The sequence below is a fragment of the Tiliqua scincoides genome, chromosome 5 (genome assembly GCF_035046505.1).
Source record: "Tiliqua scincoides isolate rTilSci1 chromosome 5, rTilSci1.hap2, whole genome shotgun sequence".
In the NCBI taxonomy this organism is placed as follows: domain Eukaryota; kingdom Metazoa; phylum Chordata; class Lepidosauria; order Squamata; family Scincidae; genus Tiliqua; species Tiliqua scincoides.
The window spans coordinates 102,433,418-102,458,877 of NC_089825.1; the positions used below are offsets into that span (position 1 = coordinate 102,433,418).

Sequence of the window (25,460 nt, forward strand, 5' to 3'; positions counted from 1 at the left end):
TGTTTCTTCTTCAAACAGAAATAAGGTATTATTATGTATTTGCAAGAGAACTTTCCAGGTATACTGCACAGAGACTGCACAGATCTATGCAGATCAAAATCAAATGTTTCTATGGAAACAGTGAGGGTCAGAGTGTCCCTGCTAATAATTACTTCATTTTGATCTTATTCCATGCAATCCTGCATTGACATTAATTTCCTATCAGACTTAAGCTATGATATCTTTTAGCTATTCTTACCTATTGTTTAGCTATCATAGCTATTCATATCTTTTGGGAGAGGCACCACATCAGTTTAAGTCGCATTTATCCAATGGGCATAAGCATTGGTTAAAAGCGACTTAAAGTGATGTGGTGCCTCTCCCAAATGGTAGAATTACGTAAGAAATGGTGAAAATGACCGCAACATGACATGACATTAAGAGATGTGACTGTGTGTGTGCATCTGCTTACCACTCTCAACATTCCTTAGATAACCATATTCTAGAGCAAGAGAAACTATAGATTTTATTCCAGTTTTTATTATTGTTGTCCATTGATGGCTAAATACGTCTTATGCTTCACAGCATGCATGGTGGACATCCACATTCACACACATAGCATGCTGTTTTTTAAATTTTCTAATGGGTGTGTGTGTGGGGGGGTAGTTAGGTAAGAAACAGGCATGACAATATGATAGCAAAATTCTATTCAATTCCTAATGCAGGTCAAGATGAACGAGACTGAAATCACTGAATTTGTCCTCATTGGATTTTCTGACCGGCCCAAAATGAAGATGGGCTTAGCAGCATTCGTGGCCATTGTGTATTTAGTAACCATAGTTGGAAATGGACTGATTGTCTTGGTGGTCATAGCTGAGCCCCGACTCCACAATCCTATGTACTTTTTCCTTTGCAATCTATCCATCATTGATCTCAGTCTCTCTACAATTGGCGCCCCACAAGGCATTGCCAACTGCTTGGTGGAGAGACCAGTCATGTCTTTTGCTATGTGTTATACTCAAATCTATACTGGCCTATATGTTGGATCCACTGAATGTTTCCTGCTGGCAGTCATGGCTTACGACCGCTACGTTGCTGTTTCCGATCCACTACACTATACGATTGTCATGAACTGGAGAGTTTGCATTCTGTTGGCTGTTGCATCATGGACAGTTGCCTTCTTATTGTCTATAGTTCCCTGCCTTGCAAACCCAATCCATTTCTGTGGCTATAATGAGATAAATCAACTTGGTTGTGAACTCCCAGCCCTCATGAAGTTGATCTGTTCAGATATGGTTGTGGGTCAGCTGACCATGTATTTTACCAGTACTCTCACAGTCCTCTTTCCCTTCTGCTTTATTCTCTTTTCCTATTTACGCATCATTGTGGCCATTCTGAGAATCCACTCAGTTGGTGGCAGATGGAAAGCTTTTTCTACCTGCGGATCTCACCTGGTTGTGGTAGCCGTGTTATATGGAAACTGTATAGTCGGGTACATCAAACCTCAATCGAAAGAAACCCAAGATAGTGACATAGTTATTTCTTTAGTTAATGTAGTAATAATACCAATGTTAAATCCTTTAATTTATACATTGAAAAACCAGGAAGTGAAATCTGCACTGAAACGACTCACAAGGAAGAAACTGTGAAGTGTGTCTCAGGGAAAGTGTCAATCTCAACATCTTTTTTCCTGGCCAACATTCTTCTTGTTCAACTTGCTCATGCTCAATAGTCAATACAAAACTCAGATTTTGAGCTAGCCCAATCCCAGCAGTCAGCCTTTTAAATTTCTTCATAGACTGATTGTATTGAATGGTAGTCACTATGTGATTGAGGGTGAAAAATAAAATGTGAGACTCTCATCAATGCCTAATATTTTACTACTGAAAACAATGATTTTCAGGATGTTTATCCATGGGCAGCCCAATCCTATCCATAGCAGCTCCGCCAGATGAGGTGTGCCGAAATGGCTACTGCAGTGGTACTGCTGGGGCCGCCACAGATCTCCTTGTCCCTTCCACTAGGGGACAAAAGTCCCCTTCCACTAGGGAAAGCACCAAGGTCCACAATGTCCAGCCCTCCCCCCGCCCTCCCCATGCCCCCACAGACCAGTGGCATAGCTAAGGGGGTGCAGGGGTAGCAGTTACACTGGGCATCAAACTTTAAGGGGGCAACAAACTGAGCTTGACACTAGTGAGCAAAATTGTGAAATCTTGGTATGTATGAAGACCACCATGTTATATAGCATTGGAAAGGCAATTTAATGCAGAATGCAATGAAACAAAATGCATTGGAATACCTGTATTCTATCAAAAGTTATGGCCAATTAACCAGAAAATAAAAACATCTGGAAATAAAATTAACCAGAAATTAACCAGAAAATAAAAACAACCAGAACAAAAAGTGGATTTGCTTAACTCCAAACTGATCTATGAGATTGACTGTTCTGAGTGCCAATGAGATGTTATTATGATACAGCATGGAACCAATAACTTTTTACTTATTTGCTTAATTAAATTTGATTTTATCATGCGGGGGGAGGCTACAAAATCGTCTTTGACTGTGAGTAGCAGTTAGATGCCTTAGCTATGCCATTGACTGGGGGAGGCAGCAGAGCAAGTGGGTGGTGAGCTACTGGGGGGAGGAGGTGGGTTCCTCCCAATTTTCACTTTTTAAGCAGCCCAGGCATGATGTCACTTCTGGTTCTGACATCACTTGCGGGGCAACATTTTGAGCTTGGCACTGGGCTACGCGATCATTAGCTATGCCACTTCCACAGACCTTACCTCCACCCTGAGCTCTTCCCTTGCTTGGTGTTTAGAATTAGTGTTTAGAAAGTTGGACCCACCACCAACTGCTAAGAGGGTGCTGTAAACCTGCTTTATAGCACGTTTATGACACCCAATGCCAGCTGTACCCTTGTAGCACTGGCTGCGAAGAGCTCAGGATTGGACTCTAAAATTCTATGCACAGTTTCTAGGGAATAAGCCTCATTGAACACAATGGGACTTACTTCTGAGTAGAATTTGCATAGGATTGTGCTGCTACATTATAATTGGAAGATATTGGTGTGTTGATATATCTGATTTTTTAATGAATTATTACATGACCCAATCTTTTTTATATATTTATAGATTCAGGCATGTAATTGTTATACTTTTTGGATACCCTCCCCTCTTTCTTCCCATTCTTGCAGGAAGGGTTCAGCAATTGTTAGCTGTTGCCTGCAATAGCACTGGCATCTTGAGAAGAGTTCCATTTCGCAGAAATCCATGCATAGCTGTCTTTAATGTCTGTAAATTGAAGCATGAATTCCACTGCAATACCTCTAATTCCAGTTAGAGGATAACGACTAGAAATGTTTTACAGACTGTTAGCAGATGACAAGTTGAAGCTTTAAAAAGTGAGTCATTCCTAGATCTCATTGAAATGAATAATATCTCAGCTTAACAGCCAGCATGCTGCTGTGTTTAGAATGTTGGACCTGGATCTAGGAGATCTTGATTCAAATTCCAAGTCAAGCACAAAGCTCACTGGGTGACCTTGGGCCAATTGCTCTCTCTCTCTCTCTCTCTCTCTCTCTCTCTCTCTCTCTCTCTCTCTCTCTCTCTCTGTTGAGCATACTTCACAGAGTTGTGAGGATAAATGAGGGGAAGGAGCCATCTACACTACCCTGATTTCCTTGAAGGATGAGGAATATAAATATGACAACAAATGTATGAGGGCTCCACTGTGAGTCCCACTTCCATGTTGTTCATGCTGCCTTCTGATAAGGAGCTCAAAACTAGGAAGAGGAAAGCAGAAGGTGGGATGTTGCTGACAGGAATGAAAGAGAAGGAAGGTTGTGTCTGGGTAGGAGTTGAGCTTGGCCTTCACTTCAGCCTGGGAACATTCTAGGAGCAGAGGCCAGAGGGGGCTAAATCCCTTCCTGACAGCCACTTGCAACTCCCTCCACCCCCACCCGAAACAGATTTCTCTGAGGCTCCTTGGGGGGACGACATGCAGTTTGAGCTTTTGGATATTCAGTGTAAATAGGTAATGGCAGAAACTTCTGAGTTGGCTGGAAAGAGGCGTTTCTAATAAAGCTTTCGGTAGGTGAAACTTCAGGAAGGGGGAAACTTCAGGAAGGGGGGAGGAATCTCAATCAGGCAAGCAACTTGGGGGAATAGTTATGTGCCCTCCCATGGTTTTCTCTTTTTAGTTCAGCACCCTACCCACAGCTGCTTTTGGGGGGGAGGGGGACAAAAGCGGCCATCACAAATCTCTCATGTAATAATTTGCTTGGTCCCGAGTCACAGAAGAGAACATTTTTAATCATTTTGCCCACACTCATGACTTTAACAAGGATATTAGTAATTTGAAGCCCATTTCCAGTAGTTACATACCATTCACATCGGTAGCTTAAAATATAGTACATGTTGTCATAAGAACATCAGAACAGCCCCACTGGATCAGGCCATAGGCCCATCTAGTCCAGCTTCCTGTATCTCACAGTGGCCCACCAAATGCCCCAGGGAGCACACCACATAACAAGAGACCTCATCCTGGTACATCTGGCATTCTGACATAGCCCATTTCTAAAATCGGGAGGTTGCATACACATCATGGCTTGTACCCTGTAATGGATTTTTCCTCCAAAAACTTGTCCAATCCCCTTTTTAAGGTGTCGCCATCACCACATCCTGTGGCAAGGAGTTCCACAGACCAACCACACACTGAGTAAAGAAATACTTTCCTTTTTCTGTCCTAACCCGCCCAACACTCAAATTTAGTGGATGTCCCCTGGTTCTGGTGTTATGTGAGAGTGTAAAGAGCATCTCTCTATCCACTCTGTCCATCCCCTGCATAATTTTGTATGTCTCAATCATGTCCCCCCTCAGGAGCCTCTTTTCTAGGCTGAAGAGGCGCAAACGCCGTAGGCTTTCCTCATAAGGAAGGTGCCCCAGCCCAGTAATCATCTTAGTCGCTCTCTTTTGCACCTTTTCCATTTCCATTATGTCTTTTTGAGATGCGGCGACCAGAACTGGACACAAGACTCCAGGTGTGGCCTTACCATCGATTTGTACAACGGCATTATAATATTAGCCATTTTGTTCTCAATACTTTTCATAATGATCCCAAGCATAGAATTGGCCTTCTTCACTGCCGCCGCACATTGAGTTGACACTTTCATCGATCTGTCCACCACCACCCCAGGATCTCTCTCCTGATCTGTCACAGACAGCTCAGAACCCATCAGCCTATATGTGAAGTTTTGGTTTTTTGCCCCAATATGCATGACTTTACACTTACTGACATTGACATTGAAGAGCATCTGCCGTTTTGTTGCCCATTCTGCCAGTCTGGAGAGATCCTTCTGGAGCTCCTCACAAGCACTTCTGGTCTTCACCACTCAGAAAGGTTTGGTGTCGTCCACAAACTTTGCCACCTCACTGCTCACCCCTGTCTCCAGGTCATTTATGAAGAGGTTGAAAAGCACCAGTCCCAGGACAGATCCTTGGGGCACACCGCTTTTCACCTCTCTCCATTGTGAAAATTGCCCATTGGCACCCACTCTCTGTTTCCTGGCCTTCAACCAGTTCTCAGTCCATGAGAGGAAATTGTCAGCCTCTTCTAAACGATTTATTATTTATAATCTTTCAGAGAAAGAAATTACTTGTTAAATAGTTTGGTCCACAAATATCAATTTCAAACCAAAACTAGGCAAAGGCCTTTTGTGCAGAGAGCTAACATAAGGAGATGCACAAAGCCTTTTTTCCACTGCAGGACATGAAGAACAAATTTTTCCTTTGCTTTTACCCATGCACCCCCAATTAAGCACACAAAATCAAGGCTTTGAACTTAAAGGCCACTTCATTAAACACTTAACAATGTAAAATTTGCAGCAGGGCACTATGTTAAATGCCCATTGTCTGGGCACCGTCCAATGAACATTCCAGACAACACACGTGGGAGAAAGGGTCACTTTATTAGCATTTTAATACAGAAATGGAGGCTGAGACCTGCGGTTGCAGGGGCAGCGAAATCCCTGTGTGGTGCCATTGGGCAGCCCCTGAACCAAATCTGTCCCCCAGGCTGGATGTGCATCCGACTCCAAGCTGCGCCCCGTTCTTGGGCAACGTAGCTCATCCAGGTCTGTCCCATAAGGGGAAGACAGCTGTACCATGGGCCATGCCGCCTTGAGCTGCTGAGCCTCTGAGGAGGACCACCGCGGTCCCAGGCAGGGCCCCAAGTCAATGTCCTCATGCCGCTGAGCCACTGGGGACTGCTATTGGGTTCTGCCCTGCCTATGCTGTCTGAAGGTGCACTCCACAGTCCCAAGCACGCCTCACCCACACCACCTGCCAGCATAAAGTGACCATTTGTATAATAGGGGTGCAGCCTCATACTCACAGCAGTCTGGGGTAGGCAAAAAATCTGGCTGTAACCATCCAATCTTGACAGGCAGCAAAAAATTCCTACCTGGCCCAAAAAGGCGACCAGTACAACTCAGACTGCGTAATGGGTGAATGGGTGGGTGTCCGCTCGGTGCCCACGAGCAAAGAAGGAAGGGGGGGCTGTTGCTGTGTCCTTAAGTTACCTCTGCTCTGCCCAGCCACAGCCATCCGCCAATCCCCTCAGGGGAATGGGCTCGTGTGTTCCAGTCTGGCCATACAAACTACAATCTCCCTGCTGTAATTGGGTGATCGGAGAACATGCAGGATCTAAACAGGGGAAACAGTTCTAGCTGTCTGCCTCCCCTGGGTGATCTGGATGATCAAACAGGTGTGTCCCCCTGACTCAAGACTCCAGTCAGTCAATGATCGGCTAAGCCTCTCATTGCCAACCCAAAGGGTCGAGGCAGCATGATTGTGCCAGCTGGCATGCAGAGGCTCCGATGCAAGACTCTGGAGTGGGCGGGAAGGAGGCAGGAGGGAGGTGTTCCAGGGTGGGGGAGGGTGGGTGGTGGGTGGCCCTGGGGGTGGGCGGTGGGGAGAGGGAGGCGGGGCTGGGATCTGGCAGTTATGCCGGATCTCAACCCCCATTCCCAGGGAATTCGGAGTGATTTCAAGCCCTCCTTGGACTTGTGTCACCTCAGGAGATGGCACAAGTCCAAGGAGACCCATAGGGGTCAGGATACCTTACCCAGAGGTAAGGGGGAAAGTTTCTCCTTATTTCTAGCTGAGCTGCCTTGGGCCCCTATCCTGCGCTGGACACAGAGCAAGGCTCTTGGCTTGCCTGTTCCAATGCATGATAGGATTGCAGCCTAACTCTTCTAGCACCCTAAAGCAATAGCGATTAGCCTGGATTAATTTCACTGAAATAAACATCAGAGGAATATCGGACAACACAACAAATAACACCACTTTTAGTATCTGGTCTTTTAATTCCTCTTCTCTGTTAGCATTTTCTTGAAGTTGAGATCAGATCTCAGAACAATAACATAACATTCTGGGGAAAAGATGCAAGCCAGCAGGCCCGTGTTGGAGGCCAAGATTGCAAACAGCTGCACTACAGCCACTGTTTTTCCCTTAGTGCTGAGATAAGCTGGAAGAAAAGAGATCCAAGCACTGCAAAAGACCAGCATGCTGAAGGTGATGAACTTGGCCTCATTGAAAGTATCTGGTAGTTTTCTGGCTAGGAAAGCGACAGTGTAACTGATGATGGCCAAAATACCCATGTAGCCCAAAACACAATAGAACATGATGAGAGAACCTTCATTACATTCCACTATGATTTGCCCTGTCTCTGAATACATGTCAGCATCTGGAAATGGAGGAGAGATTGTCTTCCAGGCAATACAGATACTTGCTTGAATGAAAGAGCAGGAACGAACAATGGAGTAGGCTACTTTCTGCCCTAGCCATTTCCTCATCCTGTTGCCTGGCTTGGTGGCCATGAAGGCCAGGATCACCATGCTTGTTTTTGCCAAGACATAGGAAATGGCCACAGAAAAAATAATGCCAAAACCTGTTTGCCGGAGAAGGCAGGACTGTTTCCCAGGCTTGCCAATAAAGAGCAGGGAAGAAAAGTAGCAAAGGAAGAATGAAAGGAGGAGGACACAGGTGAGGTTCTGGTTGTTGGCTTTGACAGTGGGAGTATCCCAGTTCTTGAGGAAGGTTTGCATCACCAGACATGTAATCACAGCAAAGGAAATTGCAAGGGAAACCAAAATAATCCCCAAGGGCTCTTGGTAGGAGAGGAAGGAGATAACTTTGGGAATACATTGATGATGATTCTGGTTTGGATGCTGATCTTCTGGGCATGGAATACAATGAGCTGCATCTGAAAGGAAAAAAAAGAAGTTGATAGCTCTGCTAAGTGCAGTGTTACCTGCTTTATGTAGAAATCATAAAATCTCACTGCGTGAAATTAATGGACCAATCCAGATTAGAGTATTTCTGAAATGTCGCCTTTGACATATATTTGAAAATGCTGCCCAGCCATTCTAGCCACTCTCTTACCGGTCTGATTAGAAATCATGTCTTCTGGGCATGCTGAACAGTCATAGGAACAAATTGGTTTCCCCTCCTGAACTCTTTTGCTGTGTCCAAGATGGCAGCTCTCAACATATCTGGAAGGAGGAGGTGTCTAATAGTGAAAAAAAGAAGTGGTCAGACTGTGGAAAGCAGAAAAAGCAGACTGTGGAAAGCAGAAATGGTCTTCCTTGTCCCCTTACTTTTCTCCTTTCTTGTGCTATCCTTTTAAAAAATCCAGGAAGTGCAGGACATGCTAGCATGTCATATTGTTGAATAAGAATGCTGGGGAATGAGGTCAGGAACTGAATTTCCATTTTCTCCCCAGAGCTGTTTTTTTTTTTTTTATGACTTGTACAGAGATGAGCAAGGACAGCATTTGATAGGGAACTATCAGCCCAATCCTGTCCCCGGCAGCAATGTCGGGTGCAGCAGCATCATAATAGTTACCTTTGCATCCAGCAGCATAGTCTGAGCTGCTGGAGGTCTCCTCGGGGGAAGCCACAGGCCCCACAATGCGGCTTCTCAAGCCTGTGCTGGCTATTTTGCTGGTACAGACTTGAAAGCCTTCATGTCAGATTTTGCAGCCTGACTTGGAGGTTAGGATATGATGGAGCAGAACTGTGCTGGTCCCATGCCCTCCCAGGCAGGTTCCTTCCCTGCCCTGCCCTCCCCCACCCCATTCCACCCACCACCCACCTTCCCCCACCCTGAAAATTCCTACCGCCTGCCAGTACTGTAGGACTGGGATAAAAGGCTTAGGATATATAACTGGGGTTAGTTGAAAAGAAAAATAATTCTCTGAGTGTTTTATGAGCAGAATCCAATTTGCTCCCTCTCCTTCCCCAGTTTCTTTTCAAAATATAACAGATGTCAGGAGAAGGGCTCATGTTACTCCTGATCATTTCAGGTTTGGCATAGAGCAGTGGTACTCAAACCGGCAGGTCATGACCCACCAGTTAGTGTGAAGGTTCCCCTGTCACTTTAAGGTGCAGGGGAAGGGGAGAGTTAGGGACACGATCCACAGGATCTCATTGCTAAGGGAGGCAAGGGGGGTGTTTTACTCACTTAGGGCTGCAGCAGGCTCCAGGAGGTGCAGGGAGCCCCACGCAGCCCTCCGCAGGGCTCCCCAAGGCAAGGAATGTTGACAGAAAGTGAGCGCAAACCACTTCCGATTCACAAACACAACCAGGAGGTGGTTTGCGTCTGCTTTTTTCTCAACATTCCAAACCTTGGGGAAGTCTGCTGAGGGCTGCGTGGGCTCCCTGTACCTCCTGAAGCCTGCTGCAACCCTGAGTAAAAGCACCTCCCAGCTCCCCTTAGTGACGCAATCTCATGTTGATTTTCACATTCATAGATTCTAGCAATGCAAAAGTGGTAATAACTCAGTTAAACATCCAACATTAAGATATTTGCTGAGTTCTTTCTGTATTACTGGAGAAAAACGTGATAGGTCAACCACTACATTTGAAGACAATGGAGCGAGTAGCAGCGTGTTCCGTCCTTTATACAGGATTGGGTTTCTTTCTCTCTAGTCTTCCCTGCCACAAGACTGTTGAGGGAAGAAACCTAATTATAAAAAAATTAATCTTACATCTCAGTGGAAAGAAAGCCCATGGGGGAACTTAAGAGTGGTGGGTACACTGAAGTACTTTAGTTAGTTGCCAGAAAGAAGATGGAGCTAAAATTTTACAGAGGACTTACATTTTGTTGCAGTTGACATCAAGGAAATCAAGTAACACAATTCAACCACAATATTGATGTTCCGATCTTCCCATTCCGTTCCTTTACTTTTCTGCTGATCAGTTCTAGCCGGTGTTCCGTTCCTCCTCAATTCTCAACCAACCGATTTATCATTAATTGCAGCAGCTCTCAATTCCTTCCATCCATTTACTTCTGTTGTCTTGCTGTGTTGCGGAACTACACATCTAAACTGTTACAACACTGTTAAAGGGGGGGGGGGGAGAGAGAAAATGTGATGTGATTGCATGATCTGTTCCATGAAGATATTTTTGGTGTTTTCATGGAGGGGGAAAGCACCACACAAAAGCATCTTGATACAATCACATACAAGACAAGGGATGTGAAAAATAATAAGAACTCACAGAAAAACTTGACTTCTGTCTACACCTCATATGATGGTGGCACCAAAAAGACCTGGGCCAATGCCTGGGTTGGGAATTTCCTGAGCACATGTATGTCACCATGTTTTCAGAAACTGCTGCTTACCCAGTCTGTGGCAAGAGTGACTCAGGGCGTAATCCTAACCCAGTGTTTTTCAAACTGTGAGGCATGGCTCATTTGGGAGGCGCCAGGAACTCAAAGGGGAGGCACGGGATGTCCTCTCGCAGCGATACAGTCACACCCCTGGGTAGAATATGAGCCCATCTCTGCATCTCCGTCAGCTCTCCCTCTCCGTCAGCTGCGAGAGTGGCTGCTGCCGCCCCACCTCTCTCCACTCCAAGGCTGCTGCCTTCTGTGTTCGCTGCATGTTGTTTCCAAAGCTCTTCCACCCCCATCTGGCAAGTACCAAGCATGCTCATTTTGCAGTCCTTGTCCTTGCTGACCATCAGAAAGAAACTCTTTGATCCTTGTCTGGTGGGTTCCTAGTTCCCAGCCTGGGATCACTTCTCATCAAAGTGAAATCTCTCTTTTCAACCCCCTCCCTTTTCCTCCTTTCAATCTCCAAACCTTCCCGCTTTCCTCCCACTCCCCTTAAAGTTGTTTCCATGCAGTTGGCAAAGGGGGAGGGGAGAGACAAGCACACACTTTACTTGGCCAGGAGCAGAAAAAGGGTAGTGTTTTTAAAGTGATTTATTAATCTTGTTGTTTGACTGGAGAGGAAAGGCTGTATTTTTAAAGTGATGAATCTTGCTATTTGAAGGGAATACTTACCAGTCATTGATGAAGTGATCGCCAGCCCAATCCTATCCACACTTTCCTGGGAGTAAGCCCCATTGACTCTAATGGGACTTACTTCTGAGTAGACATGCATAGGCTTGCATTGTGCCTCTCCTAATATAGGAGACAAATCAGCTTCCTAACCAAACCCTTAACAGCTCTGATATATTTTCATGGTCTATTTTTGTTTTTCCCACCAGATGCAGGAAAAATTTAATTTCATTAAATTAATAAAGGGTTCAATCCTATCCAGGGAGAATGGGAGAAATGACTAGTTGGATTGGGGTCCACAGGGATGTGTGTGTGTGTAATGTTGGTCAGACTGGGTGTTCACAAAGTTCATTTGATAAAACAATTCTATTGGTATGCTTACAAAGTTAAAAAAAAAAGAGTCTTTCTGGACCAGACAAAATCTACCTACTCCAGCATCCTGTCTCCAACAGTGATCAGCAGCTGATCCTTTATAAAGCTTGTATATTGCTGTGTATTAATAATATATTTTTAAGATCTGCATTTAATTAATGATATTATTAATATAATTAATATTAATATAGTTAACATTTCTGGCCACATCCTGTTTAATGATGTCACTTCCAGCCCTCAGGAACATGATGGGGAGTCATGGCCAACAGCCATGGGGGTCAAGGGAGTCACTGGCTGGAAAAGTTTGAATACCACTGTCCTAACCCCTTCTGTCAGTGCTTTCCAGTGCTGATGTCAGCGCCTGCACTAGAGCTCAGTGCCAGCACTGGGCCACTTCAAGAGTGGGCCCTTAGTGGAGTGGAAGTGGTGTGATCAGGCTGGTCAACTGGCATTCCTCCTGTCCCACCCTTCCTTCCAGGTCTATCTGTTGGAGGCACAATCACTTTTGCTCCAGTGGAAGGAGAAGAAAAAAAAAAGTGTCAGAGCACGCACTCAGATATCAGTTCCAAATCCCACTCCTTGGGAAAATCTCTAGAATGTGTTGGGCTCTGGGCTTAGGAGGGGAGGAGTACATGGTTGAGCAGGCACTTTCCTCTCCCTCCCTTCGTAGCCTCGGTCAATGATTCCCAAAATGTGCATCACGGATGTCCCTGACGGTCTCTTCTTCCTGGTTCTTTTGGGTGCCGCCATCTTAGACCATATGAATTCAAATCAAGACAACAAATGAAATAGGGCAACAACATTTATTAATCTTATTAAGGCCCAAATCCTAACCAACTTTCCAGCACTGGTAAAGCAGTGCCAATGTGACATTTGCTGCATCCTGCAGTTGTGTGGCACGCATGAGGCCTCCTCAAAGTAAGGGGATGTTTGTTCTCTTACCTCAGAGCTGCATTGCCCTTATGCCAGTGCTGGAAAGCAGGTTAGGATTGCGCCCTAAATAATATTAAATTTATTAATAAACCTGTGGTTTATTGATTGATATTTTTGTCCATTATGTTTCCATTTATTTGGCACTCTGGAGAATAATGAAGACATTTTATTTTGAAAAATCAAACAAAACAATCTAGCTATAGAAAAAAAGAAGACAAAAATGAAATGGAGCAGGGACAGAGAATTTCTTTAACTCTGAACTAAAAAAACACTTACGCATCAGTTGTTTTCTTTAACCAGGTTGATTCACTTTCTCTGGCTATCTGACCCATGGCTGAGAAATGCCTGCAAAACAGGAAGTGAAACCATGATTCTGACTGGGTTTACAAACCACAGTGAAGTGACCCCTGCTAAGCAGGCAAAGCCTCAGAGTCCCATCCTTGTGGTAAGCCTCTGCTTCCTCAGTGGGACTCCTTATTTATACACCAGCTATTAGGCTGGTGTAAGTCTGAGGAGAGTTAAGGATGACGGAACGGAAATAGGATTCTGGTGCATTCTGGAAACCATCCCTCCTTCTCATGCTTTGCCTCCTTCCCTCCCCTGTTCTTCCCATTGTCCACTCTGATCTGCTCCTCCACCCACCCACTGCCAGCTACCTGCATTGTAGCAGGTCGTTGACTGTGGCAACTGAGTTTGCAGCAGCCGTTCCAAAACGACTGTGGCCGTTGCACTGTGCATGATGCCATGAAAGCAAGTACTCTCTTACAAGGTGACAGAATGACCCGGGTTAAATGCCGTTAGGGCAAATGCTTAATAGGGAAAATGCTTACAAAACTTAAAAGCCATATTATTTTATCTTAGGGAAAAAGCTTGGAAATTGAAAGCAGGCAGTGCTGCTAAAAATTGGCAAGCTCTGCTGAATTGGCAAAATGTCAAGGTTGCTCTTGGCAGCATAACAAGGTGTCTAGTAAGAGATAAAGTTTAGAATAACACATATTGAATACAAGGCACTCGCTTTGAACGTAGGGAGGATGGGAGTAGATGGGGGATACAGGGAAACTCCTGTCAATAAGGCTCTCTGTTTGCAGGGCAAACTAAAGACAGATAACAGTGAGGAGAAGAATGTCCATCTTAGCAAAAGAGTTTGCAGTTTTAAAATCATTATTCTTTCATGCATTTTAGAGCAAAGGACAGCATTACATGCATAGAAACACGAGAAGAGTTATTTTAGTAGGTATTTACACAAAATCTCATAGAAGTGCCAAAGAGATCACCATGTCTGCTTACCTGTCAATTATTCTTCAATGCTTTAAATTAGTCTCTGTCTTTAAAGTGTAACCAACATATATATAGAGATTTGGTAGCATTAGAAGTGAGTTTTAACTGTCTAATATTATTAAAATTGTTTAATAAAATCATAGAAACACAGAATAATGAAAGCCATTTCCAGTTAGAAAAATCATTGGCAGTCTCACAGGGAAACAGCTTAGAAGGCTGTTTTGCTAAAGTTCACAGGCTTTGGAATTTGGAAAAGTTGCTTCTCAAAGATAAAAACTCCTTTTTGGCAGCAATAAGTGGGCAAACCAAGATGTTACAAGCGGGAGAAACATATATGGTTGCAACATTGTAGTAAGGGAAAGCTATATTTGGAAGGCTGAAATAGGGTTTTTAGCTAGCAAAGATACAAAACACCTGCAGAAACAGTTAGAAAAGAAGACAAGGAAAAGCATCCATGAGAAAGCCTCTGCTTGAGCTGCAACTGACATAGAGAGCTGTAGTTTGTTTAAAGGAAAATGAGAAAAGGATTTCTTTATCCTTTATACAGTGAAAGTATAAAGTTTCTGCAAGTGCAGGTATAAAGTTTCTTGCTGCAAGTTCAAAGGACCTTGCTTAACAAGGTTGGCAGAAAGCCACACAGTGTTTTGCTGAGAACAGAAGGAGGAATGCAGGAGAAGAGATAACACAGGTGGCTCCTTGCAACACATACAAGGCCATCTTAATCAGAAAAGAGATGTATGCCAAAAAATAAGGTCTGAAGACTTGTCAAAAGGCCAGTTCTGAATAAAAATAAGGTTAAAGTGTACTCTACTGGTTCTTGAAAACTGTATTCTATATGTTCAAATGTATAATTTTGCCTTATTTGAAACCTGTAACTTGAAGCTCACCAATCAAATGTCTCTAAGGCTATCTACAGTCTATCCAGAGTTAGCCCCATCTATGGTGTCAAACTTCAGTCAATGGGAAGTTCAAAATCTTCAAACAACGGACCCAAAATGTTATAAAGGGTCTGGCTAAAGATTGACACATGCTCTCAATGCTTTGGACTGGAGTCCCTTGAGAAGCCCATTGCTGGCAACGTAATAAATCCTTGCAGATGATCACCTGGACTACTGAGTCTCGCTTTTGAACCTTGCAACACTAGGACAGGGAAATATTTATTTATGGGCATTCCAATCCTGAGCTACCCAGCACCCAGAGGAGCAGTGCCACCAAAATGGCTGCCTCTGTATCCAATGCTCAACAGGCTGCCGCTGGCAGCAACCTGGAGGAAGGGACATTTGTTCCCTTCTTGTGGGTAAGGAAGCAGGCCTCACAATGGGGCTACATGAATGTAGACTTCTGAGACTCCTTGTGGGGCTGGGAGGCCCAACACGGGGTTCTGGGTCCAGCGCAGCACAGCTCTTTGAGGGAGAGGCAGAAATGCATTGACATCATCCCCAAGATTGTCTGCAGAGGCAATACGTTTTCACAATCGAAAACTGGGAGTGGGTCGCTATCTTTATTTTTACATTTTCCAAGGTTTTGAGAGCCCCACAGAGGCTTCTGTGGGGCTTCCCACACCCCTGAGAGGCTGCTGCCAATACTGGTAAGTAAAATGAAGCCCCTGTCACCCCTGACAGCAGCACAGTCCTGGGGATTGTGTCACTGCATTCCTCCCTCCCCCACAAAGACTTAGAACGGCTCCCAAGCTTTAGGAGAGTTTGGAACCACTGCCCTAGTTTATTGCAAAAAGTCATGGAAATTATGACTCGGTCAAAAAACAGCACCTTCTTCTGTTAGGATAAATAGAAGGGATCTTAGATCATGGTACAAGACCCACATTTTAAGGTTAAAGCTACAACTTGATCCTATGGAGTACTGTGCCATCATAGTCAAATATACATTCTCCTATAAGGGAACAACCAAGAGCGTGGGTGTATACATGTGTCCACGTACATGTGTATTTGCAGACACGTAAAGTTATCTGAAATTTCTCTCTCCAAATTCTGCCAAAAAATTAGCACACTTGAGACACTGGGGACCTTTTGACTTCTTTATTTGCTCAGATCATATATAAGAGCATTCAGCAGAGGTGCCAAATAGTCTAAGCCAGCATTTCTCATCTTTTGCTCCCTGCAGCTGAAGTCCTTTACACTCCTTTTAGATCTCAGGGAGCCTCATCAGCACATGTGTGGAATCTCTAGGGAGCCCTAGAGAGACAGTAGTTGAGGAGAGTGGTGCAGCGCCAAGCTCAATGTTGAATATTGGCAAAGAGTCAGAACAGGAGAGGAATAAGGGACATGAAGGCGGGTGCAAAAGGGATGAATGAACAAACCAGGCAGGGGCTATATGGTGGCCACTTATGTTGTGCTTGTAGAGTTCTTGTAGAGGTTTCAAGGAGCCCCTGGACTCCTAGAAGCACATTTTGAGAATCACTGGTATTAGCAACAAAAGATCTTGTCCAAGTCTTTCAGCCAGTAGTTTCATTGTAGGGCGTAAACTAGCACAACACTTCCACTCCAAAAGCTTACATTTCTTGTCCATACCAGAATAACATTCAGCTGGATACACAACAACATTTTTACAGTGACATATCTATGTCTGAATTCTACTGAACAGGAGACACATGATGGACTTCTTCACTTCCTTATTTCTCAGGCTGTATATAAGAGGGTTGACCAGAGGCGTCAACATAGTGTAAGCCACAGAGAAGACTTTGTTCAGGTCTTTCAGCCTCCCTTTATGTGGCAGGCCATAAACAATTGCAACACTCCCATAAAAGAGAGTAACCACAATGAGATGAGAGGAGCAGGTGGAAAAAGCCTTTTGCTTTCCTGTTGCAGACGCAATTCGCAGGATTGCCCGAATGATAAGAACGTAAGATATCAGGGTAAACATAAAGGGTGGAAATGTGAACACAGAGGCCACTATATATATCACCAGTTTGATCACATGTGTATTGCTGCAAGAGAGTTCTAGGATTGGAAAGCTATCACAAAAGAAATGATCAATTTCATTTGGCCCACAAAAATCCATCTTGGATATTATGGCTATTGATAGGGTAGTTGGCAAGAAGCCATTGAGCCAAGATACAAGTACCAGTACAAGGCATAACCTGCCATTCATCCATGTGCTGTAATACAAGGGTCTACATATTGCCAAGTAGCGATCATAGGACATGACAGACAGGAGGTAACATTCAACCGCTAAAAAAGTCCCAACAAAATAATGTTGCACAAAGCAGCTGTTGACAGATATTGACCAGTTCCCAGACATGAAACTCGCTAGAATTCTAGGCAGAAGAGTTGAGCTAGAACAGGTTTCCAGGCAGGACAGATTCCCAAGGAAGAAGTACATTGGGGTGTGAAGGTGCTTCTCATACACCACAAGCAGAACAATGAGAACATTCCCTGTTATTGTCAGAAGGTAAATCAGCAGAAAGAGCAGGAATAAAACCACTTTGCTTTCTTGAAGGTCTCCAAATCCCAGCAGGATGAATTCACTGATCTGTGTTTGATTTCTGGATCTCATACTGTCAATGGACATAATTCATCTCCTTTCTCTTCAGCAAAAATGCCTTGTGTGGATTCTGGAATCTCTTAGATCAAATTAGAATTAACCATGTATATATTTATGGATGTTTCTGTACTATGGGAACAAAAGCAAAGAAATTTCAGATTACTTGTAATATATGATTATTGTCATATATTCTTTAAAAATATGTGAAACAAAATTAGGATTGGGACCTAAGTTGCCTTGAAGTTTTGTTCTCAAAGGCAGGGTACAACATCAACGTATTGAGAATTTAAATGTCTGCATTATGATAACAGTGGTCATGGAAGTGCTCTAGACTTAATAGATACGATGCAGTTCTTGAGAGTTATGGTGATATTGACATATCACAAAAACCTTCCTTTGGTTCATTATTCATAATGCAGAAATCTATAGATATGAAATCAACCTTTCGATACTGACATTCTCAAAAAAGGGATTTAATAATAATAATGATGATGATGATGGTGAGGATGATGATATTTTACAGCTCTCATGCTGTCAATACATTCTCACTAGGCTCTCTACTCAATTCTCAAGCCTCAGTCACACACACACACAGGGCGCAACCCTAACTCACTTTCCAGCACCGACATAAGGGCAACGCAGCTCCTAGGTAAAGAAACAAACATTCCCTTACTTTGAGGAGGGCTCCTTGAGTGCCCCCCAACTGCAGAATGCAGCGCACGTCCCACTGGCACAGCTATGCCAGTGCCAGAAAGTAGATTAGGATTTGGGCCACACACACTCACTCCACCATTGTGTTGAACTGCAGCAAACACATAGACATCAACAAGTCACAAAAACCTAAGTTACAGGTCCCCTACAGATCTGCAAAAAAATATTTGTCCATTTTTATTCTCAAGAAGAATAGCACCTGAAGTTCAGCAGATCAAGCATCAAGAAAACAACCTTCTCAATGTCAAGGGCGGCGGGGGGGGGGGAAGACTACAATGACATAAAGCAAAGATTTTCTTCTAAACGGGAAATAATTCCACCTGCATCCCAAAAGACCATAGTCACCAGTTTACCTGTTCAAGAAATCCTGTGTCTCCTCCATTAGAACTGATTCTTTACGAATGGTGTCCCATGCTGACTTGCACGTTAATAGAACCTCGGAAGCCAAAAGAAATCACTTAAACATCCAACATTAAAGTATTTGTTCTCTCAGTTATTTCTGCATTACCGCAGAAAAGTTGGATGGGTCAACCACTACATTTGAAGACAGCTAGCAACCGCATGGTCCATCCTTTATACAGGATTAAAAATATAGTTTAAAATAAAAATATAAAAAATATAGTTTTTTATTATTATAAATATAAAAAATATAGTTTATTATTATTATTATTATTATTATTATTATTATTATTATTATTATTATTATTATTAGACTCAGCACAAAAGAGTAAGAGGATATTCCATAGTTAGAGAAAGATCATAAAGATTTAATAGCAATTCAAGAAATGCATATGCTGAAAAAAGATTGGAAACTTCTACCAAATAAGAAATTAGGCGAACTTTTTTATATGGCAGAAACAAAAAAGAAGTAAAAAGGCTTAGCCTTATATATTAAACCTTAGTTGAATCCAAAACCGATTTATGCAGATGAAGACGCCAGAAAATTGATAGTAAAAATTACATATCTGGAAAAGAAATTATGAGTGGTAAATATATATGCTCCTAATGCCTCACGTGAAAAATTTTATGAAAAATTATGTAGAAAATTGGTTCCTTTGAATGAATATGATTTGATTTTGCTGGGTGATTTTAATTCAACAATTGACATGAATTTAGATAGATCAAGTAAGAGGAAAAAGAAAGGAGGAAATTTACCTAAATCTTTTTTACAATTGGCAGAAGTATTTAATCTGATTGACACATGGAGAGTCCAGAATCCAGGAAAAAAGCATTATACTCACTTTTCAATACATCATAAAGTACGGTCCAGAATAGATATGTGTTGGATTACAGCAATGACAGATATATTTGAAGCAGAAATGTTACCAAAAACCTTTGCGGATCATAATCCAATTAGTTTAAAACTTAATAAATCTTGGAGGAAAGGGTTCTGGAGATTAAACATTACTGATATGAAAGAAAAGAATTTTGTAAAATTAGCTAAAGAGGAAATGAGTTGGTTTTTTAAAATAAATAATCACCCAGAAATAAGACCACAAATTATCTGGAATACAAACAAAGCATATTTTAGAGGAATTATGATGAAATTTTCAGCAAGGAAAAAAAAGAGGGATAATCAATGTATCAAAGACCTAATTCTAAAATGGAAGAAGAAGGAGCAGGAGTTCCAAGAGAATCCATCTAGAGAAGAATTAAATGCTAAAATACAGAGACTTCAACATGAGATTAGAGTTATACAAATGGAAGAAATTGAGAAAAAATTAAAACTAATTAAACAGAATTATTTTGAAAATGCAAATAAAAGTGGAAGATGGCTAGCACATAGACTGAAAAAAGAATGACAGAGGAACCTTATAAGCAGTTCGATAGATGAAAATGGAATTGAGAAACATAAATCTTCAGAAGTTAAACTTATAATAGAAAAATTCTAACAGCAATTATATAAGAAGAAGAATACAGATCCTAACTTGCAAAAGGATTACCTATTAAAAATAATATGCTAAAACTGACATCAGAACAGAAACAAATTCTGGATCAAAAAATTTCCATGCAAGAAAGGCAGCTAGCGTGCCTGCATGGGCACGCTAGCGCTGATTGCCACGCTAAACCCCCTATCAGCCGGCAGCAGGGCTTTGCTGCCAGCTGATTGGCTGGCTGGCCTTGGGGGGGCGGGACAACTGAGCCTGATCTAGCGCGCAGGCGCTAGACCCGGCTCAGTTCCGTTCCTGGAAGCGACCCCCTCCCACCCGCCCTGTTAGCTAGTCTGGGATTAGCTAGTCGTTCTACGGAGGACCGGGTAGGAATTTTTGAGCATCATCTGATTGGCAATATGATGGTGCTTTGTTTTCGCCTACCTCAGACTGGCTATGGAGCGTGTTTGGGTCTGCCTATACCTCTTACTGTCCTGGTCACTGGTGGTAGAAGTGTGGGGTGGGTAGACAGAAGACCTTCTCCGGCGTCCAATCTAAGCCAGCAAGGGCAGGGGTGAGCCAGAACCGCTCTTTGGATGCTTGTCCGGCTCGAGGAGGCAGGCTGGCTAGCCCCTGGTCTGAACTTTGGGGCCTTGCAGGGGTGACCTGAAGGCAGAGTAGTTCGGCTGGCTTACCCTCTTTGGGCGACAGTGAAAGGCGGGCTTAATAACAATTGAGCTACACCTGGAGTTGGGTGGACGCCCCATGAGACTGGGGGACGTAGACGGCTAGGCCATTTCCCCCATTTAGAACCCTGCACTTAGTTTGGGTATTGTTGCCTATTTTGCCTTGTTGTGCTTGTTGTAAGTTAATAAAGTGGCCCATTTAATCCCATACCTGTTGTCGGCTGTATTTATTGGGGAATGCGTGGTAATTAACAGAAGCAATTAAAAGAAAGAAAAATCAGAAATCCCCTGAACCAGACACAATTCCCGCTGAATACTATAAGATATTTGAAGAGATTATACAATTACAATTCAAGAATTTGGTTAATGATATCTGGAAAACTGGAAATATACCGGACTCATGAAAAGAAGCATTAATTACGCTAATACACAAACAAGACACAGAAAAGAAAGAAATTAGAAATTATAGACCAATCTCTCTTTTAAATACGAATTATAAGATCTTTGCATTAATATTAGCCAGAAGATTAAAGAGAGTCCTGCTACAAATAATACATCAAGATCAAATGGGCTTCTTACCAAAACGACATCTAAAAAATATTGTGAGAGTTATTATTAATATAATAGAATACTTTGAGGCACACCCAGAGAAGAAATTAGGATTAATCTTTGTAGATGCACATAAAGCATTTGACAGAGTAAATTGGAATGTTATGATACAACAAATGTATCAGATGAATTTTGGACCAAAGTTTATAAAGATAATAGAGAAGATATACACAAAGCAGACAGCGAGAATAAAGATAAATGGTGATATAACAAGAAAGATAGAAATCCAACAGGGAACAAGACAAGGATGTCCTTTATCTCCATTATTATTTATTTTAACTTTGGAAGTATTGAACAACATAGTAAGAAGAGTTAAAAGAATTGTCAGAATGAAGGTCCAAAAAGAAGCATTTAAGATCCAGGCATATGCAAATGATCTTACTTTCATTCTTGAGGATCCAAAGCAGTCCTTAAAATATTTGATAGATAACTTGACAGAATATGGAGAAATGGCAGGACTGAAGATAAATTATAATAAAACGAAACTATTAGTGAAAAATATTAGAAAACAAGAGAAACAGCAAATACAAGAATTTGGTATTAATATTACATATAAAGTTAAATATCTGGGTATTATCTTGACAGATAAACCCAGTGCATTGCTGGAAAATAACTATTTAAAGTTAATGATGGAGATTAAGAATGATTTAAAAAGATGGAATAGATTGAATTTATCACTGTTGGGGAGAATAGCAACAATAAAATCTAAGGTGTTACCGAAACTACTATTTTTATTCCAGACAATTCCAGTGATATTAAAGAAATCATTTTTCCAAGAACTGAATAAAGTTATGGCCAACTTTATTTGGCAAGGAAAAAAAGCAAGAGTGAAGATGAACCTATTGCAAGATGCTAAAGAGGAAGCTGGTCTTGGAATGCCTAATTGGGAAATGTATTATTATGCAGCAGCAATGAACTGGGTAAAAGACTGGGCAGAATTGGAAAAATCTAGAGAGTTAAAACTAGAATTACATGATCTGCAGATTGGTCCCCATGCCTTTATGATTTATGATAAAGCTAAATACCACAGTTACTTTAAACAATACTTGATAAGAAGGGCACTGTTATTTGCTTGGGAACAAATAAGATATAAAGTTTATGGGAAACTCCTGAGATGGGTCAAACCACTAGAAATAAATACAAAGCCAATGTGGATATGGGAATCACAAAATAAGAGATATGACGACTTTTTAGCCGATAAAGCAGATCTTTATTCAAAAGAAGAGTTATTGGGGAAAGGGATTAAATTGGATTGGCTGACAGAATTACAAGTTAAAACAAGATGGATGGAAGATTTTAAAAAGAAGAAGGAATTTACCCAGTGGAGACAGAATTTGATAAAACATTTTTATCAAATGAGGAACACTATATTAAGAAGATGTACCAATATTTGTTAAACATGAAAATATAAGATGAGTTGGTAAGAGAGGTGATGATCCTGTGGGCAAAGTATATTGGACATGATATAATAATGAACAATTGGGAACAGATCTGGAAAAGAAATATGAAGATAATCAAAGCAACAACGATGAAAGAGAATATCTATAAAATCTTTTATAGATGGTACCTACCTCCAGACATGCTGGCAAAAATGTATCCTGGTACATGCAATAAATGCTGGAAATGTAAGGAGGCGAAAGGATCTTTTTACCACATGTGGTGGCTCTGCTCTAAGGCAAAAGAATTCTGGAGAAAAATACATATGAATATTCAAATTATTTTTAAATGTGTTATACCCTTTGAACCAGAGATATTCCTACTGAATATTTGTCCTGAAAGCTGTAATAATGATACAAGACATATTCTGTTGTATACAATTATTGCAGCAAGATTAATCTATGCTCAGATGTGGAAGAGCTCAGAAATTCCCATTACAGATATGTGGATTAAGAAATTATATGAAATTATTGAAATAGATGTCTTAATGGAAAGATTGAAGGATGGTAAGATAGAAATAATGAAACAGAAATAATAAGATAGAAAAGATAGAAACAGCAATTATGGAATCCGTTTTACAGATGGATAGACAAACGATTATGAGTCATTTAAGTAAAATCAAAATAGACGAAAGTAAATATATTAATGTTCATGATAATTATAGACTAGATTAGATTGAAATTTTTGTTAAATTGGTATTGACATTATAGAATGGTGGAAAGTAGTAATTAATGGTTTTTTTTATGGTGATTTGAAATGGTATTAACTACAGTTCTGCAAATTCCAATTTTTCCCCCCTTTGTACTACCTTTAACCCATGTATATTTAGTTCCTGTACCCATATCTTTATTCAATTAAAAAGAAAAAGAAAAAAAAATGTGCCTTAAACTGGGATGTGCTGGCGCTACTATGCTTACATCATGAGTTGAATCGTGAGATGCCAACCCCCTGACTAGACTGGAAACGCAAGTCATAACTGGTGACCGCTGCAACTCAACCTGAGTCAGCTAATCTCAGCCTAGACATAGAGCAAGAGCTCAGGTGACGCTGCTCGACAGGGGGTGAGGGGGCTTTTTCATCTCCAGGTCAAACTGAGGCAACAAGTAAGGGGAGTTGCCTTAGAGCCCAATCCTGTGGTCCGCGCTGTGCCTCCGCAGCGCAAAACACTAAGGCACGTTTATGGGGCATACTGCTGGGCTCCAGCCAGAGCTGACACAGCTCCGTTGTGCGCTGAGCCAGCATGTGGCAGGCGCCCGCTTTCTGCAGATTGGCGGTGCCTGTGACTGCCAGGCTGTGGAATGGCAAATGGGGGCAGGGACAGGGGCGTTCTGGGGAGGGGGGAGGCCAGCGTGATGCGGGGAGGGGGCGTGAAGGCTGCATGCCTTACATGAGCACTTTTACTTTAGCGGTGACATTTTCGTCACCGCTAAAGGGAGTAACCCCATTGCGGGGCTGCCTCCCTTACCCGCAATAGCGTAGGAGGTGCTGGATTCGGCGGCAGCCCTCGCGGTGCCGCTGTGCTGGGGCGCCCCGAGCAGCTCAGTATTTGGCTGCCCATTAGGATTGGGCTGTTAAAGGCTGTAGGAAATGTCTCCCATTCATAGCCCAGGCCAATCATATTCTCCCACTTAACTGCTTGTGTTGAATTAAGAAAAATGCCCACATCATGATTCATTGGGGAGGGGGATGGTGGTAGTAGTATTACTACTTGAGCCTCAATCCAGCTAACTCCAAATTGAGCCTCCCTAATCCTGTCTTCCATCTTGGGAGATATAGCTTCTCTCTACTCAGTCACTTAAATTTCTCCTTATGCAACTGAGCTAAAATTAACACCACAATACACAAGTGTTTCTCAAACATTGAGGGAGCTTCACTCCATCAGTAAGTTCTTGTGGGGGAGAGGCTGGGGCAGCAATGCAATCCTGGGGATCGTTGCACAGGAGGTGCTTTGCGCCCACTTTGATTGAAGATTCCAAGCATCAGGGAGCACTGCAGAGTGTTGCGCAGGGCTCCCTGCACCTTCTGCAGCCTGCTGCAGCCCTACATCATTCAAAGTAAGTGCAAAGCACCCCCCTCACCCTCCTTAGCAACACAATCCCCAGGACCGTTGCATCCCTCCCCTTCCCCCACCCCTTAAAGAGATGGTGGAACCATTACACAAACTGGTGGGTCGCGACCCACTAGTTTGAGAACCACTGCTACACATGTTAGCTCCGCTAGGAGGAGGATGCACAACCTTGTGGGTAATACCACAGGGTGGTGGTGCCATTTTTCAGAGCGGGGGCAGGGTGGAGGGGGATGCCCCAGAGTGGGGAAGAGGTTAGAGGAGGAGTGGGGCAGGGGAGAAACTGGCCTGGGAGGGGGTTGGACCAGTGGAAGTCTCATCTTCAAGATCCTACCCCCCTCATTGGGCTACAAAGCCTGACTTGGGGCTTCTCTCGTCTGCACTGGCAAAATAGCTGGCTCATATGCAAGTAGCCCCATTATTGGGTCTGGGGCTTTCTATGAGGAAGAGGATCAAAAACATCCCTTCCTCTGAGGAGACCTCTGGTGGTCTCCTGAACCCTGCTTGATGCAGCAGTAGCCATTTTGGTGCTGCTGCACCTGGCAGTGCTGGGTGGATAGGATTGGGCTGTTACTTCTGAGCAGACATACATAGGGATGTCCTGTAAGATCAACACCACACATGCTTAATGGCTGTCTGCTCGTAATAGTACAGTTCAAAATAATCTTCT

General features: G+C 42.7%; 2 protein-coding genes across 2 annotated transcripts; one reads left to right on the forward strand and one right to left on the reverse strand.

Annotated features, from left to right (window-relative positions):
- Positions 1 to 710: 710 nt before the first annotated feature.
- Positions 711 to 1,628, forward strand: LOC136652706 (olfactory receptor 13H1-like). Its single transcript, XM_066629626.1, has one exon. The coding sequence runs from the start codon at positions 711 to 713 to the stop codon at positions 1,626 to 1,628; it is 918 nt and encodes a 305-aa protein (XP_066485723.1).
- A 14,859-nt stretch (positions 1,629 to 16,487) lies between these two features.
- Positions 16,488 to 17,438, reverse strand: LOC136652707 (olfactory receptor 2AP1-like). The gene has a single exon (XM_066629627.1). The coding sequence runs from the start codon at positions 17,436 to 17,438 to the stop codon at positions 16,488 to 16,490; it is 951 nt and encodes a 316-aa protein (XP_066485724.1).
- Between the last annotated feature and the right edge of the window lie 8,022 nt (positions 17,439 to 25,460).